Consider the following 17,264-nt stretch of genomic DNA (forward strand, 5'->3'; position numbering starts at 1 on the left):
CTGCAGGCCCTTGTCACCCGCGGACACAGATCTCCGCACCCGCCTTCTAGCCGCCGGAGCCCTTGCCCGCGACTTCTCGCCCTCGCTGTGCCGCAGCCAGGTCCCCCGAGCCCTCGAGAGGCGAGGCCCGCGTCCTGTGGCCTGCGGGCGCCGCACCTGCGCAGGACCGAGGGTCCCTCCCTCGCCAGTGTCCTGACCTCTCTCAACAACTTCCCCCACCCTCGTCATTTTGTCTTCAGAGCACGTGCCCTCATGGAGTATTATCCCCGCCCTCGTCCCCACGAGACCGACCTACCCCCGACCGCCTGCCCACCTCAACTGCGGCCCCAGGTAGCTGCTCCCCAAGTCAGTCTGACGAGCAAATCGCTCCCGTTGCTTTGTCTTGCCCCGTCAGACGTTCCGCCCCCGACTGTCATCTCCGACTGACTCCAGCAACGGTGGGGCTGTAGGAGGGAATGGGTTTCCTCAGTTGTTAACTGGAGCTCCCGTTCTGCTGTTCTGTCATCCGGCATTTGGGCTTCTGACGACTGAGCGCACGTTCCTCTCACGTCGCGTGACGGGTGGCAGTCCTGGGGAGGCGTCTTCTGCTGCTTCGGAAGGGTTTTCTACAGGGTTTGCACCAGCCCCTCCCCCCTCCCTCCCTCCCTCTTCCAGTTTCTCTGTTGTCGGTTGTGTGGACGGATTCACACAACATCCCTGTGAACGTCTATTTGCGCTGCTAACTAATGGATGAATTCACAGGTCTTTCCCGCAATTTCCCTGAGATCTGTCGACCTCCTCCGAGTTGGCGGAGGGCAGGGCGCCGTATGCAGCCCCCTCTGTGTCAGTCTGGAAAGGGGAGGACGCAGCGTGCGAGGCAGCCGGGGCTCGGTGGCGTCTCCTGGGGTCTTCTTAAATGTCACTGTGCTCAGTGAGGGGCGTATCCTTCCCTTGCATGGGGAAGCTCGGGATCCGGACGGCTTTCCTGACACGCTGGCCCCCAGTGGCGCCCTTCCCACGCGAGTGCCCGGCCCACCCCTCCCCAGCAGCGCCTCCCTCCCGTCCGTCCCCTTGCAGGGAGGTCTGCATCCCGTCTCCCCCGCTGGCGCAGGGCCGGGTGCTCCGGATGAAGCCCTTCCTGCAGAGGCAGAGGCAGGCACTTTACAAGACCCGATGGACGTTTTGGGCTCTCTCCACCGTTAACAGCCACCTGGGCATTTTTTGGTAGTTGAGACTTTTTGGTCAATTTGTTCAGTATTGGAATACTTTATGACACAGCCTCACTGTCAGGCCCAGGGCATCAGGAAAGGGGCCTATGGGGGGGGGGGGGGGGAGGGACGCCACTCTACCACCACGTCCACGTTCCCGTTTGGGGAAATCACCGCACCAGGTTCACCCCGAGTCCTGTACCTGAACTCCTCCTCCCCCCTCCTCCAGCTACCATCAACCCCTGCCCCTCGGCTGCCCTTCTAGTTAACTTCCTCAGAGAGAGGGTGGGCATCTCCTTTTCTGGAGCCTGAGCTGCACTACCCTCCTGGGAACCCCTCCTGGCTCTCGGCTCCGGTCCACTTCCTCATCCCCGCAGGGACCCTATGGGCTGGGGGTCGTATATGGCTGTCCCTGCCCCGCCCCCCACTGTGGAGACCTGTGTTCAGCCTGGGCCGGCCGGGGGGGCGGGGGGAGGAACGTCCCTCAACCAGACTGCACCCCCTCCAGCCACAGACCTGCCGCCTCTCCGTAAAGGGCAGGAACACACAGTGCTGTTCAGACCACCAACCTGGAGCGCAGACACTTCCTCTTCTTCGCCCCCTCAGAAGTGATATCACTCCTGGCTCCAAACTTCGGCTGGGACACCTGCTTCTCTCCCCCCGGGATGCCACCCCTCCCCCTCATGCTCAGGGGCCACCGCCTTGCATTCTCCATAATCCTTGCACCTTAAGCACCAGGCGCACATGTGCACGGTTACGGATCCTGATGGGGGTTGGGAAAGACAAGCAGGTGTCCAATTCATTCCAGCCTCCCGGCCCACCTCCCCAGCCTCGGGGGTCTCAGAATGGGCTTGGCTTTTTCATGAGGCCACAGTTCAGGGAGGCCGGACCAGGCTAGGGAACTTGCCCAGGTGGACGGGGGCGCCATCAGCGTCCAAACATGGCCATGGGGGCTGGGCAGTGAGGGCAGAGACAAAGACCCCCCCCCCCCCGGGGTGGGTGGAGAGAGCCAGGCCTGGAAGGGAGGTGTGCAGCGGGGCCATGTCCCATGTCCGAGGCTGGGCAGCTGGGCAGCTGAGATTCGGGGGTGGGGGGGACTTGGAGAGCCACCGTCCCCAGGGAGGGGAGAGTGGGAGAGAGGGGGCTGGAGGTCCTGGGAGGGGCTCTGGACCAGCGTGGAGGCTGTGATGACCACTGCAGGAGGGGCAGCAGCGATGCTGGCAGGGCCCGGGTGCAGAGGCACGGGGAGGGCTCACCTGGGGCGAGGGGGGCAGCTTGGGTGCAGGGACAGGACCCTCCGGGGAACGGGCGATGGGGATGCCAGGAAGACCCGGGCACAGGGAAGACCCGGGTGTGTGTGGGGGGCGTGTTGTGGGAGGACCCACCGAGCAGGGGACGCGCGGGGAGGGCTCACCCTGGCCAGCGCGCGGGGGGCTCCCGGAAGGACGCGCCCGGGGCGGGGGGCGCGCGGCGGCGCGGGGAGGGCCGGCCGGGTAACGGCCGCGCGGTGGGCGGCGGCGCCCGAGGCCCCTCCCCTGCCCGCGGCCGCTCCTCCTCTTCCTCTCCCGCCCGCGCCGCGGCCCTCGGTCCCTGCGCGGCCTCGGCGGCCTCGGCGGCGGCGGCGGCGGCGGCCCCTTTAAACCGCCCGCCCCCCGCCCGCGCCCGCGCCCCGCGCCCCGCGCCTCCGCCTCCAGGCCCCGCGCCCCGCGCCCCCGCGCGCCCGGCCCTCCGCCGCCGCCGGCCCGGACATGGCCGCCAACATGTACAGGGTCGGAGGTAAGGCCGCCGCCGCCGCCCGCCCGCCGCCCGCCTTTATGCGCTTCGGGCCGGGCCCCGGCCCCCGGCCCCCGCCGGCCGCCCCCGGCCCCCTGGCGCCCCGGGCCCCAGGCCCCGCCGGGCCTCCCGCCCCACACCGCCGCCCCGGGCCCGCGCCAGCCCCCCCTCCCCCCCCCGCCCCCACCCCGGGCACCCGTCACCCCTGCCCGGGCCCCCGTCTCGGCCCTCCCCTCCCCCATTTTCCTCCATCCCCTCCCCCACCCGCTCCGCCCGCCGCGCCGTCCGCACGGCCCCCCCGCGGCCCACTTCTGGTCCCCTCCCTCCACCCCTGCACCCCTCCCCCACCACAGGCCCGCCCCAGCGCCGACCATCCTTCCTCCCACCGCGGCGGGCCCCCCCTCCCCGCGGCACCCCCGCCCTCGCCGCCTTCCCCTTCCCACTCCATCTTTTTTCAGCGGCCTGCGCCTCCTCCGCCACCTCTGCCCTGGCCTCGCTCGCCCCAGTCCGCAACCCGAAATGGCCCCTGGGCCCGGCCCCAGCGGGGACCAGTGGGTGGTGGTGGCCAAGCGGGCTGCAGGGAGGCGGGGGCTCTGCCCACCTGTTGGGAGCCCTGGGCACCGGAGCTGTGGGAGACGCGGGGCAGCACCGAGCATCCTTTGGGCCTGGTGGGTCTGAGGGCCCCGCGGCTGGGGCCGGCTTGAGCCCCGCTCCCCCTGAGCTGGAGCACATGGTCTTGGGAGGTGCTGGCTGCCCCCCTGGGACCAAGTTTCCGGGCCTTTGTGGTGTGGAGGGCCTTGGGGGTTGGTTGGCTCCAGTGCAGGGGTGGGGAGCCCCATGCCGGGGCCACATTCCTTCCTGGGAGCCCAGGAGCGCCTCCTGTGTGCTTGGGGGCTCCCCGCGCAGGATTGCCTCTGTGGGGCCCTCAGCAGCCCGCGCTCGCCCTGGCGCACTTCTGATGCACCCCAAAACTTTTCACTGCCTCCTGTTGCCCCAGCCCAGCAAAGCAAGCAACCGGGGCCAGGCAAGGAGCCCTTGGGGGGATGGGGGTGGTGCTGAGTTGGCTGGGGCCAGCTTCCCCCACTTCCTCCCTTGGTTTGGGTCCTAGGAAGCCCCCAGTGTTGGGCCCCACTTTGTTCCTTGGGGTCCTGGGCCTGTCCTTGGCTGGCCCCTCCACAGGGGGGCAGGGTGCCCTTGCTGTCCCTGCATTTCTTTGGTTGCCCACCCTCCCCCAAGACCTCCAGATGCTTGGTTGCCCTCTTTTGGCGGAGTATGTCAGGGCTGAGAACTCTCTAGGTGGACTCTGGACCAGTCTCCCCTCCTCACCGGCCCCCCCCCCCGCACCCCCCAGCTTGGGACTCCTGTCTCCTCCAGCCAGGCTGGCCTTGTGACCTTGGGCTTGCCCTCATCTGTGCAGTGGGTCAGCACGGCACCTGCCTGGCCATCAGCACCCCCCTCCTGCTCAAAGGCAGTCCTGGGAATGGGGCCTACACCCCATTAGGAGCAGGCCCCTGGTAGACGTGTGTGGACAGCAGGCAGGGATGCAGGGGCCCGAAACGGGAGCTGTTCGTCTCCCACCTTGAGGGCGAGGCCAGAGTGTCACCCCGAGGGTCCTTCCTCGTCACACTGCCAGCAAGGCGCCTTGACAGGTGCCTGGACCCAGGAGGGCTGACTCGCCCTCCTCCATCCCAGGAGCCCCCTGCTCCTCCCTCAGCTGCCCCCCTTCACCCCCACTGCTGTGGCTTGGGGCTCCTCCCTGTGTAGTAGTGAAGTCTCTCCATCCTGCTCCCCCAGTACGTGCCCCCCCGCCCCGCACCACCTTCCTGCCCATGCAGAACCCCCCCTTCCTGGTGCGAGGCCTCCAGGCTCCAACTGACTAGTGACGAGGCCCCGTAGGCCCCCAGCCTCCACCTGCTTCCCACGTGCTGCCTGGGCCGCAAGGGCCGTTCGTTGTGAATAAATGAAGAAAACGATCCCGGGAGCAGAGGCGCCAGCTCCCGGATGCAGATGAGAGAGGGGCAGGGCGGGATGGCGGGATGCGGGCCCCTGGGCATCATATACCTTCCGCGGGGCCGGAGGCCCTCAGCTGGCAGCTGCTGTGCCTTCGGCCTGGGCCTTCTGGGGCACGGCGCCTTAGCAGAGCCCCCCCGGGACCCTTGGTGTGTGGGTGGGGCTGCTCGGCTTTTAGGCCTATTGGCTCTGAACTTGGTGGGGGCCTGGCCGCTGCTCAGACGCTCCTCTGCCTCAGTTTCCCCCAGTGGACAAGGATCTCTTGAGCTCCGCAGGTGTGACCAGGCGCTCCCACCTGAACTCCCTGTGGGTCCCTGCAGAAGAGCCAGCATTTACTGCTGGTCTGTGGATGGAGTCTAGGGGCCGCCCCCTGGGTCCTGGCAGAGTCGGAGGGGGTTGTTGGCAGGTTGGCGTCGTGTCCCTCAGCACCGCTTGCTTAGGGAGGGGGCATCTGGAAGACTGGCCCTCTGGTTCAGAGCTGATGGCAGCCCTGATGTGGTGCGGGTGCCGCAGGGACAGTCTGAGAAGGGGACGCCCCCGCCCCTTGCTATCTCCACTCAGGCCCTAGGAACAGAGCCTTTTCCCAAGATGCCGGACCCAGCGAGGACGGTATAGGACACCAGCTAGATGTGAATGTCACATAAGCAGTTCCTGACTAGAACCATGTCCCAAATATCGGGGAGGACACACTGATGCTGGCAGATCCTCGGCAGAAATGCAGTTATCTGGGTGTCCTGCATTTCACCTGGCAGGCTGCTCCCAGGCCCTGCCGGGGTGTCTGGGCGGGGCGAACGCTGGGTGGCGGCTCTGTGCCAGCTGACCAGCTGGGTGGAGTGGGTCAGCCGGGGAGGGGACAGGGCCTGGCTCTTCCCAGGGAAGTGACCTGGCTGCCGACAGAGGCCTTCTGTTGGCTGCTGCAAGTGTGGCAAGGCGGGGCCTGGCCGTGGGTGGCAGGGTCAGGGTCCATGACCTCTGCCCCTCCCGGGTCTGTCTTCTGAGGCCTCGGCAGGCTTCTGAAACAGACTGTGTGCTGAGGGCACCTCGGCTGTTCTCTCTGCACATTTCATTCAAAGGTGTTGAGTGAGGCTTCAGGCCTGCAGAGCCTAAGCCGGCGCCCGTGAGCCACCTGACAGCACAGCCACCGTTTGGGACGTTTCTTTCTGATTGACAAAATACAACCTTTTCCGTGGAGTTTCTCCCCCCCCCCCCCCCCCCCCCCCTTTCATTGCAAGAAGTTAACACCCATTCTTTTGGATAGTAATTGGCCTTTTAAAAATGTACTTTAAAAAGGTGACGGGAGTGCCCTGTCACTCCTNCCCCCCCCCCCCCCCCGTTTTTTCTTTCATTGCAAGAAGTTAACACCCATTCTTTTGGATAGTAATTGGCCTTTTAAAAATGTACTTTAAAAAGGTGACGGGAGTGCCCTGTCACTCCTGGCCACTTGGCAGTGTTCCGTTGGGGCCGCGCTCGGGGCTCTGTGCCCCCCAGAGCCCCGTCTTACCGTCAGCCAGACGCATCTGTCGTTTTCTCTGTACTTTAAAGTTCTGACCAGGCGAGAACTGTAGGGGCCAGTGGGAAGCTCTCTGCTGCCTCTGCTGCCCTCGGTCTCGTCCCTCGGGCGGGCCTTCCGGGTCTCTTTTGAGAGAAGAATTTGGCCATGAAACTTTGGATTAATAAAAAAGAAGCTGTTGATGAAGGATGTTGGAGTAAATGGGCCACAGGATGGAATCCGTCATGCCTGGAGCCCAGGGGACGAGCCGCCAGCTCCAAGCAGGAGCTGTGGGCATCTGGGGGTGTGGGCGTGGGGCTGGCCACGCTGGGCACAGTGGGAGCCCTGGGGTCTGCGGGGAGGGCCGGGTCCCGCTGGGGTCTGCTGCCTGGAGCCCTGACTTCCCTGGGACCCTTGTGTCCCTCTCTGTCCCCCCACCTCCCATTCGGGGGCAAGTGGGCCCGAATCAGACTCAGAATGCAGCTTTCTCAGGGCTCCCGAGGGCTCTGTGGACGGGTGGACCAGGGGTGCTGTCTTCAAGGGGACATGGGTTAGGGTTAGGGTTAGGGACACATCCAGGGTCCCTCCAGTCCCAGCTGCCAATTCAGGCACCCATGGACCCTGCCTGCCTGTCCCTCTCGCACTGGGGCCCCCAGGCTGGCCCCCAGCTCTGTGGTCTGTGACCTGCCTTAGGAGATGATCCTTCTAAGCTGTCTCACTGCTTAAAACTGCTTAACGGCTTCCGAGGAGCGGAGGGTCCAGTCCAAAGCCTTAGAGAGCTTGTACCCCGCCCCGCCTGGCCCTGTCGCAGTCCCCAGCCACAGGGGCCACCTACCTGGACCCTCAGGTCAGGTGCAGACAGCAGCACCTCCTGGCAGGGGACCCCCACCCTCTTCAGGGCTGGGCTCCCAGGAGGCCGTGTGCCATGTGGCCAGCCAGGGTGGGCTGCCCCGTGCCCAGCACCCACTCACCCTTCATTTGAAGCAGCAGAACCAGCAGAGTCCTCAAGGAAGAGGGAGGGGGTCTGGAGGGTGACGTGTCCAAAGGAGCACAGGGGGCCCTGCCCACTCAGGCCCCGGTGCCTGGGAGCCCTCCGCCATCTGGCCACCTGCACGCAGTGGGCATCAACCGCTGCCCCTGTCATCGGTACCTCCCCCTCCAGGCAGGATCTGGTCCCCAGACTGCCATGGGGATGGTGACATGGCCCCAGGCTGCTGGCTGTCCTTCCAGGGGAGGCCCGGCTGGTGAGCGAGGACGGGAAAGGATGCCTGCGTGAGGGTGGCCAGGCTCTCAGCCCGCAGGGGTCGTAGGGTTAGAAGGTGGAAGTCCCGGGACCCCTGTGCGCGGTCTGGGAGAGCGTCATGCAGAGACTCGAGTCAGGTTCCACACGGTGTCCTGGGCTCGAGGGCTGTGTGCCCAGCCGGCTACTGCTGTGTCTCCTGATGCCATCCCCACGTTTGGAAGAAGTAACATGCTGGGCTTACGGGTGTCCCTGGTGTGGAGGGGCAAAGGGGGAGCCCAGGGCTGGGGGGTCCCCGGCCCCCGCAGACCTGGTGGGAGCCGCTTCTGGAGGGATTCTGACAATCAGGGCATGGAGGGCAGGTGGTGGTGGGGCCTTCCTGCGATGTGCTGGGCCGTCCGTGTCCTCGTGGGACGCCCCCCCCCCCCAGCTGCCCATGGCCCCCAGCCCTGTGCCGGCCGGGTGTTAGCGGGCCCAAAGACCACAGTCACTGCTGAGCGCGCCCTGTGTGGGTGATCGTAACGTTTAAAGTCAGGTTTGTAGGGGCGCCTGGGGGGTGCAGTAGGGTTTTTTTTTTTTTTAACATTTTATTTATTGAGAGACAGAGCATGAGCGTGGGAGGGGCAGAGAGAGGAGAAGGCACAGATCGGAAGGAGGCCCTAGGCTGTCAGCAGAGCCTGACGTGGGGCTCGAACTCACAAACAGCAAGATCGTGACCCGAGCCGAAGTCGAACGCTCAGCTGACTGAGCCACCCAGGCGCCCTGAACATCTGATTCTTGATTTCAGCTCAGGTCATGATCTCACGGTTTGTGAGACTGAGCTCTGCGTCAGGCTCTGTGCTGACAGTGCGGAGCCTGCTTGAAATTCTCTCTTTGTGCTCCTCCTCTGTTTCTCTGAAAAAAAAAAAAAAAAAAAAAAAAAATATATATATATATATATATATATATATATATATATGAAGTCCGGTTTGTTGTAGTCGGGCTTGTACAGTTAGGGCTTTCTCAGGCATAGTCCTGACTCTGACAGATGTCAGGTGTGCACCCTGGAGAGCATTTCCACGGCCCCACGAACTTCCTCCCTGTCCATGTTCTGAACCCTTGCTCACCTCAGCTCCTGACAGACACGGACCCGTGTCCATTCCTGCCGGTCTCTGTTGTGCGGAATGTCCCGGAAGTGGAGTCACACCGTCTGCAGCGTTTTGAGCCTGGCTGCACTCACTTCCTGTGACGTGTCCAGCGTTCCTGCAAGTGTCAGCAGCGGGTGGACACTTGGGCCTGTCTTCGTCCACTCCGGCTGCTGTGACGTGGGGGCGGGGCCGGGGGCGGCTTGTAAAGGACACATTTATTTTTCAGGGTCCAGAGGCTGGGCGTCCGAGGGCAGGGCTCCAGCAGGTCTGGTGTCTGGTGAGGCTGCTTTTCTGGATGAGGGGGACCCACTGGTGGGGGCTTTTGTGACCTGGGCACCCCCAAAGGCCCACCTCTCGATGCCATTAGCCGGGGAGTGAGGGTTTCAGCATGAATTTTGGAGGCATGCAGAGCCTGGCAGGGCCATCGTCGGCTTTGGGCGGTGATGAGGGAAGCCAGCGTGGACGCCTGTGCCAGGTTCCGGAGGTGTGCTTGCCTCTCGAGGATGGAGGCGCCCAGGAGGGGGGCTGCTCCGTTGGACTGGGAGCGTGGATCTCACTGGTGGGACGCTGGCAGGCTACGCAGCGCGACAACAGTGCCATGTCGCCTTCCGCCGGCACCTCTGCGCCGCGGCTGCCCCAGGGTGCTGGCGGCTGCCTGGTGCCGAGCGGCCCTGAGCATCCTCCCGCGGCTGTGCTCCTCACCTGTGCTCGCCGGGCGAGTGTCTGCGTGGGCCTCGGCCTGGCTTAAAAATCGGGTGCTTGTCTTCTTACTGTTGAATTGTAGGAGCTAGTTTCACACTTGGTTTCAGGAGCGTGTTTTACAGGTTTTCCTCCTTTATACTTTGTGCATTTTGTGCATCCACAGAATCTGCCTGGCCCCAGCTCACGAATATTTTTACCGTTTTCTTAGAAGTTTTATAGTTTTGGGTTTTTCTTTTGAGTTTGTGATCCATTCTAGGTTAATTTTTGTGAAGTAAAGGTTGAGGCTCACACTTTTTTTTTTTTCCTGGCACATTCATGAGTGTCTGGGAGTCCAACTTGGGCCCAGGTCACGATCTCACAGTTCGTGGGTTCGAGCCAGCTGTCGGCCTCCGTGCCGTGGGAGTCTCTCTGCCCCTCCCCCACTCATTCCCGCGAATGTTTTTTGACTGTGGTCTCCCCGGCCACGCTGGCTCCGTGGTCACATCGTTTTCAGGCGGGTGCAGGCAGCCCCGGGGCCAGGACTGCAGATTCGGGGTCATCCTTCTCCTCGGTGGCCCCGCCTGCTGTGGTACCCTGGCTCTCCCATAGGTTTTTTTTTTTTAATTTCCTTTGTTTTTAGAGAGAATCTTAAGCCGGCTCCACACTCCATGCGGAGCCCAACGCGGGGCTCGATCCCTCGACGCTGGGATCGTGCCCTGAGCTGAAACCCAGAGTCAGAGCTTAACCGGCTGAGCCCCCAGGCCCCCCCCCCCCCCCGCGGGAGGTTTTCCCCACAGACACGCAGCAGCGGGGCGCGGGGCGGAGGGCGCGAGTTGTCGGGGACGGTGCAGCGTCACACCCGGTGCCCGCGGTGACGGCTGCCGCGTGCTTCCCAGTAGCCACGCTGGCGGGGGCGCCGGGGGTCCCTCCGACTCACGCGCCGTCTCCTCACGGGAACCCGGCGCGGCGCGCATGCGCAGCGCGTCCCGGCAGCCGGGGGACAGACGCGGGGCGGGTCTCCGAGGGCGCGTGTCCTCGCAGCCGAGCCCCCCACCGCCCCCGGAACTGCGCTGCTGCCGGCCGCGCCTCCTGGGCAGGGGGGGCGGGGGGGGGGCGGCCGCCGGCAGGGGGGCCGCGGGACCCCGGCACCTCCGCCCACCTGGTTTGCGCACGACCCTTCCCACCCCCGGGAGGCACCCGCGTGGCGCGCGTCACGTGACGCGGCGCCGCGGATGCAGCGGAAAGTGGCGACGCTCCCGACCCGGTGGCAAGTGTGCGGCGTTGCTGCCTCGTCGAGCCCGGGCATCAGCGCGACTTAACCACCGTCGCTTCTGTGAATTCTTTGTATTTAAAGATTGGATTCATTTTGAGAGAGGGCGGGGCCGGCGGCAGAGGCTCCTCGCTGTGAGCCCGACGCGACACGCGGGGCCCGTGCCCGGACCCGGAGCTCCTCACCGGAGCCGACGTCGGGCCGGTCGCTCCACCCACGGAGCCCCGGCACCCCAGCTCTGAATTCTTCTCCGAAGTGGAAGTGTCTTCCCTTGCCCTGCCATGCAGCAGCTCCGTGACACAACCGGGGTTAATTTTTTTTTTTTTAATGTTTATTCATTTATTTTGCGGACGGAGAGGAAGACAGAGAATCCCAGGCAGGCCTTGCGGTGTCAGCAGAGCCTGATGAGGGACTTGAACCCATGAACCGGAAGATCATGACCTGAGCGGAAACCAAGAATCAGATGCTTAACCAACTGAGCCACCCAGGTGCCCCGTGGAGTTAGATTTTATTGTGATTTCTTTAAAAAAAATTTTTTTTAATGTTTATTTTTGAGAGGGACAGCACGCGCAGGGGAGGGGCAGAGAGAGAGGGAGACACAGACTCTGAAGCAAGCTGCAGGCTCCAGGTTCTGAGCTGTCAGCACCGAGCTGGACACGGAGCTCAAACTCACAAACCGTGAGATCGCAACCTGAGCCAAAGTCAGACGCTTAACTGACAGCCACCCAGGTGCCCCTTATTGTGATTTGTTAAATTCAGGGCAGAAAATTGAAGTTTGTGGAAGGAGAAGGACCACTGGGAGCCACGGTTTTCACTGCGTCTTTGGAAACTGGTTTTTCCCGCGTACTTGGTTATGGTCTTTGGTGAGATCATCTGAAAATGATGCAAAATTGCACCTTTGCAAACTTCTGCTGGTAAAGCCATTTTGGTGACGACTCGTGTCTGAAGCTCCAGCCTCTCTGGATAATTCCCTCAGTGTCCCGGTTACAACGAGAGGTGGAGCTACACCCCAATCCACTCTCTTTTTTTTTAATGTTTATTTTTGAGACAGAATGAGCAGGGAAGGGGCGGTGAGAGAGGGAGACACAGAATCCGAAGCAGGCTCCAGGCTCTGAGCTGTCAGCACAGAGCCTGACGTGGGGCTTGAACTCACAAACTGTGAGATCATGACCTGAGCCAAAGTCGGACGCTTAACCGACTGAGCCCCCAAGGTGCCCCCACCCTAGTCCACTCTTCCAGGAAGCTCATCTCCGACTCCAGCAGTGCTTCCGGGCTCCATTCTGCATGGAGGGACTTCCTGTGTTCCCAAGTCTGCCTGACTGTCGGCAGCTCCCACGTCCCCTTCTGTGGAGGGTCCCCTGCTGCGCCACTGTGGGCCCAAGGGCTCCTTGAAGACTTCATGCCCCTCCTTACAGTTGGTTACAACAGAAGCATTCACACCAATGTCAGCAGAAGTAAAGAGCACACCAGTCAGGACCCAGGCTTCCAGCCGGCCTCTCCCAGGGATCGGCGGACAGTGCTTGGCTCTCCGGGCACCACCTGTGACCGTGTGCCCGAAGCGTGCTTGCCACGGCAGCTGAGCGGTCATGTCCAACCTTGTGTGTGTCTGGCCCCACCACAGGTCACGTTAGCACTCTGTGTGGCCAGCATCACCCAGTGAGCCGTGGCTCACCAGGCATGGGACTCCCAAGGGCTTGGGGTTATCCCCCAGGATCAGTTTAGGGGCCACGCTCTCCTTTGGGACATGCAGACATGCAGGGTGTGGACAGTCTAGGCCTTCCCATCTGCTGAAAGGAGACGGTCAAGGAGAAGAACTGGTGGAGCTCAGTGTACGCCTTCCAGGCGGTGTGTGTGCTCAGGAACGTGTGTGCTTGCCCGTAGACACCGCACGCCAGCAGTCAGCGCCGACGGGGCATCGCTGTGGGTCTGGACGGTGCTCGGCCCGGACTCGACCGTGGTGAAGCGAAGGGTCCTCCTGCAAACAGTTCGGCTCTTCTCCTCAGCAGGGCTCGTGTTGTTCTGAAAGCTTGTGTTCGAGGATCATCTGGGCGGCTCAGGGCATGATCTCACGGTTCGTGGGTTCAAGCCCTGCGTGAGGCTCTGCACTGACAGCTTGGAGCCCGGAGCCTGCTTCGGATTCTGCTCTCCCTCTCTCTCTGCCCCTCCCCTGCACTCTTGTGCTTGCTTGCTCGCTCTTTCTCAAAAATTAATAAACGTTAAAAAATTACTAAAAACATCATAAAAGATTGTGTCCATTTTTATTGTTTTATTTTAATTTCATCGATAAAAGATGTGTGGAAGTGTTGCGTTAATGCCTCCATGATGTTCTTGGTGTAGCATCCTGCCCTGCAGGCCACAGGCCTTTGCTACCGGGCCCTTTACTGCGCCTGCGTCCTAACCTGCGACCTCTTAGTTCATTTTCCTCACCAGTGTTTCATAGTTTCCAGCTCTTTGCACAGGGCTTTTGATGTTTTAAGATCTATGGGTCTTACATTTAATGGATACTTAAGTATTTACTGCTTTTCGGACCTGTTATAAATGGTATTGTCCATATGCGGTCTTGTGTTCCAGGAGTTTGCTAAACTCTCATTCATTTTCATGGCTTTTGTGTGGACTCAGGATTTCCGTGCGCACAGACATGTCCTCTGCGTGCGGAGCGTCCTTCCCAGCATCTGCATCTTCTTCGCAGTCCTTGGCTGTGAAGTGTGGCAGGAGAGCCGATGTGCTCACGTCATTCCTGATTTTAGGGGGAAAGCGTGTGGTTTTCATCACTGGGTGTGATGTCAGCTCTAGGTTTTCCATGTGTGCCTTTTATCGGGTTGACGATGCTTCCTCTAATTTCCAGTTTTCTAAAAGTTTCTTTTGGGAGCACGTGTCTGTCCCATACCCGCCGAGGCAGCCGCGCGGTGGGCTCCCGCTGAACCAGCCTGTGTTTTCAGAAGGATCCCGCTGGCTGTGATGCGTCGTCCGCTCCGTGACCGCTGGCCTTGCCGACTGCCGCTTCCTCCAGCCACCTTGCGTTGTTCCCGCGCTCCGGTGGCCGCGAGGGCTGGTGGGGACCGTTCCCTCCGCGTCTGCTCTCTGCGTGGACTGGTGGGCTGGTGGCGGTGGCGTCAGAACCTGCTCCGGGGTGTGGTGACACCACCTGGGCCTGGAGGCCATCTGTCTGTCTGTTTTTACTTTGTTGGTTGATTTCGGAAGATTTTTTACTTATGAGCCCGATTTCCTTAGCAGACGTCAGGGAACTGGCTTCCGAGTGAGCTCGTGGGTTTGGTCTGTGAAGCCATTGCTCCGTCTTCCCGGGGTTCCGTCCCGGTGCGAAGCTGTGCCCGGTGCCCGTCCCGCCCCGGCGACTGTAGCTCGGCTCCGTCCCTGGGGTGTGTCTGCTTCCTGGGTGAGCCGCGTTGGTCCTTCGCGTTCTCTCCCGTGCTTGGTTTCACTTGTACTGCGTTTTGCTCCTTATTCGCGGTTTTATGTTGCTCGGTTTCCCGTCGTCTGGGGTGTAGCTTACGTGCGGCCCCAGGCGCTCCTCAAGCGGGCGGCTCTGGGGAGCGCGTGGGCCCCCGCCCGCCCCCCGGGGAGGCGCCCTCGAGGGGTCGGCCGCTGAGATCCTGAGCATTTGGGTTGTCTCCGGTTCCGAGTGCACGTGAATGACATTTTGGTTTAATTTGTTCCTAATCTAGTTTCTTAGAGCAAAAGCTTTGAAGCTTAGTGTGAGGCTGTGGTGTGAACAGTGCGTTTCTGGGATGTGATTTACACGAGGGAAAACCCACCCGTCCCGAGCGCGCAGCCCGCTGAGCCTTCCTCTTCTGCCAGCCGAGCGGCGGCGCCATGCTGTACGTTCAGAGCATTTCCACCTCCCTCAGGCCCGTCCACGTGCACCCCCTGCCCCCCACCCCCCGTTTTCCGCTAGCCCTTGAGCCTCCGCTCTGGGTTGTGGTGTCTTTGCTTTTCCGTTCCGCGGAACTCTGGGGAAGGCATGGCCGCGTCTGACGCAGCTGTGTCCCCGCAGCACGGGGAGCCTGCGGGTGTGTGCCAACAGCAAGCGCATGCGTGTTTGGTTCCCTCCACGGGGTCCCAGGCGGCACAGGGGGGCCCTCTCGTGGGGATGGAGCCAGGCCAGGTCCTTCAGACGAACCTGTGCTCAGTGTGGGCATTTGGCCGTATCCAGCCCTTACCCGGATTCCAGCCGTCCCCTGCGGGCACCCAGGAGCAGGGGGAGGCGTCCCTGGTGCTGACCCTTCCCCAGCATCAGGGCCTTAGCTAGGTGGCCCCGCTGGCAACTGAGTGGCCTCATGGCCGTCCCGGGCTTTCCACATGAGCCTCCCAGCCTCCCAGTGTGGGTCTCCCTGAGACAGAGGCAGAGGGAAGCTCATGCTGACCTGGCGTTCCAGGGGGCCTGCCTGGTGGTGGCGGCTTGTCTGGGCCTCGTTCCTCTGGCCCTTGACCCCATCCTCACCCCAGGGAGCCCTGGGCTCCACTCGCTGCTAGGGGCGCATGGGGGCAGGGGGCGGAGATGCAGGAGCCCGGCAGCCCCCCGCCCAGCACGCTGGTCTCTGGGGCTCATAGTGGCAGTGCTGGGCTGTCCTGCCTGCCCAGCCTGCATGACACGGGGCCCACCTTTCAGCTGGCAGCGGCCCCTGGGAAACTGTCCCCAAGGCGAAGCTACAGTGTGGCACCCCCAGCCTCACCCAGGAAGGACAGAGCTCCCAGGGGGCAGCTGGTGTAGAGGGTGCAGGCTCCTGCCTGGGGTGGCCCCCTCCCACCTTGTCTTGGGACCGTGCCCAGCCCCCACTGGCATGTCTCTGGTTACTTCCTCTCCCCACTGGGATGGTGGGGACCCCATGTTCTTTGTGTCCTCCTGTTCCCTGTCCCCCAGAACTGTAGCCGCAAGCATGGGGGGTTGGGGTGCCCTGCTCCCCAGGGTTCAGTGCTGTGGGGTGACACTCTCTGTTCCTATCTGCAGACTACGTCTATTTCGAGAACTCTTCCAGCAACCCGTACCTGATCCGCAGAATCGAGGAGCTCAACAAGGTAGCGTGTGCGTGCGTGGGTCCCGCCGTGTGTGTGGGGGGGGGTCCTGCGGGGCGGGGGGAGGGCTGGCCGCAGACCCTCTGGAGGCTTTGTTCCGAGAGTCACTTTCCTGGAACCGAGTCGTGTCCTTGGAGACCCAGCCGGCAGGGCCCCCCGTGGCCTGATGACGGGTGTGCCCAGCAGGGTCCCGGGCGCTGGAGGCCCCGCTGAAGAAGGAAGACAGCTCCCTGGGCAGCCACGTTCCCCTGTGGGCCCTGCCGTGGGCTCCTCCGGCCGCGGTCTCCGCCCGCACGGTGCTTCCTTCCGTTCCCGCGTGCTGTCCCTCCATCCACGTCTGTGGAGCTGTGGCAGGCCCTCCTGGGCTGGGCGGTCGTGGGGCGAGGCTGTGACCGGGGCGGGCGCTGGGCCCACGCTTCCCACCTCTCCTGCTCCCTGGGTGGTGCTGGGGGCCAGGCAGGCACGGCCGCCGTGGCCGCAGAGGCGCCGGGTCAGCGCGCTCCCTGGCCTGTAGGTCCTTCCCTGCCCTGGTTGCTGTGGGGCAGGGCTGTGGCGGTCGCCGACCGACCACGGAAGACCTTGCTGTGCTCTTCGAGGCTGCTTTCCTCGGGCTGTGAGGCAGTGTGGCCGGGGACGCTTGGGAGGGGGCGGGAAGGGCGGGCTGAGTTGCGCGAGTCCTGACCCGGCGCCCGTGCTCGCAAGAGGCCCCGCAGGAAGCTGGGGGCCTGTGGCCCGAGGCCGGGTCTGCAGGTGTCAGGGCCACGGGGAGGCCATGTGCTGCTGGACCGTGTGGCCCACGGGCGCCTTGTTGGCCGGGACCTGCTCACCCTGGCCCGAGCCGCAGGGGGGGTGCCCTGGGCCAGTCAGGAGCACGTGTTGGGTCACAAGGAAGCAGCACAGAGAGAGATTGTTTGAGGGGCAGTGGAGTGAAAGCGTGTGGCTCGGGGGGCAGGTGGCCTGGTTGACCGGGCCGGCACTGTCCCTGCCCCTCACCGTGGCCGTGACGTGGAGAGGCCGCTGTGTGACCACACGGCACCGACAGGGCAGTGGCGGCGACCGGTGCTTGTCCACTCTGAGCCTGGCGGGGCCTCTGGGTCTGTGTCCCTGCGGCCCCCCTCGCGGGGCAGGTCGGGTGGGGCGGCTGGGCTCACACCTAAAAGGACGGGGGGCCCTGAGGACGGGGCAGTAGGAATTCCAGGGCTCTGGAGGCCAGAGGGCAGGCGGCCGGTGGAGCGTCTGCTCTGTTCCCTCGGCCTCGACACCCCTCGCAGTGGCGGAGGGGTGGCCTGTGGGCTCGGCCCCCATCAGCCTCCCCTGCTGCCCCGCGGGACGTGGGGCTCAGGCCTGGTGGAAAGTGGACTCCAGACCCACTCGGTGCGGCCAGGCAGGAGGTCTGCGAGGGGGTCAGCTGGCAGGCCCCCCCCGGTCACTGGCCCCCGGGGCCCCGGACTCCAGA

The 17,264-nt window shown here is 63.4% G+C and overlaps 1 protein-coding gene across 4 annotated transcripts in view; it reads left to right on the plus strand.

Moving 5' to 3' along the window:
• Positions 1-2,870: 2,870 nt before the first annotated feature.
• Positions 2,871-17,264, plus strand: part of MTA1 (metastasis associated 1) — a 31,809-nt gene continuing 17,415 nt past the window's right edge. For all 4 annotated transcript variants that reach the window (XM_039223940.1, XM_039223941.1, XM_039223942.1 and 1 more), the window contains exons 1-2: positions 2,871-2,963; positions 15,744-15,811. In XM_039223940.1, the coding sequence (XP_039079871.1) occupies positions 2,936-2,963; positions 15,744-15,811 (96 nt within the window). In that variant the 5' untranslated portion in view covers positions 2,871-2,935. The remainder of the gene's footprint in view (positions 2,964-15,743; positions 15,812-17,264) is intronic.

The sequence above is a fragment of the Hyaena hyaena genome, unplaced genomic scaffold (assembly GCF_003009895.1).
Source record: "Hyaena hyaena isolate Hyena2069 unplaced genomic scaffold, ASM300989v1 scaffold_1514, whole genome shotgun sequence".
NCBI classification, from domain to species: Eukaryota; Metazoa; Chordata; class Mammalia; order Carnivora; family Hyaenidae; genus Hyaena; species Hyaena hyaena.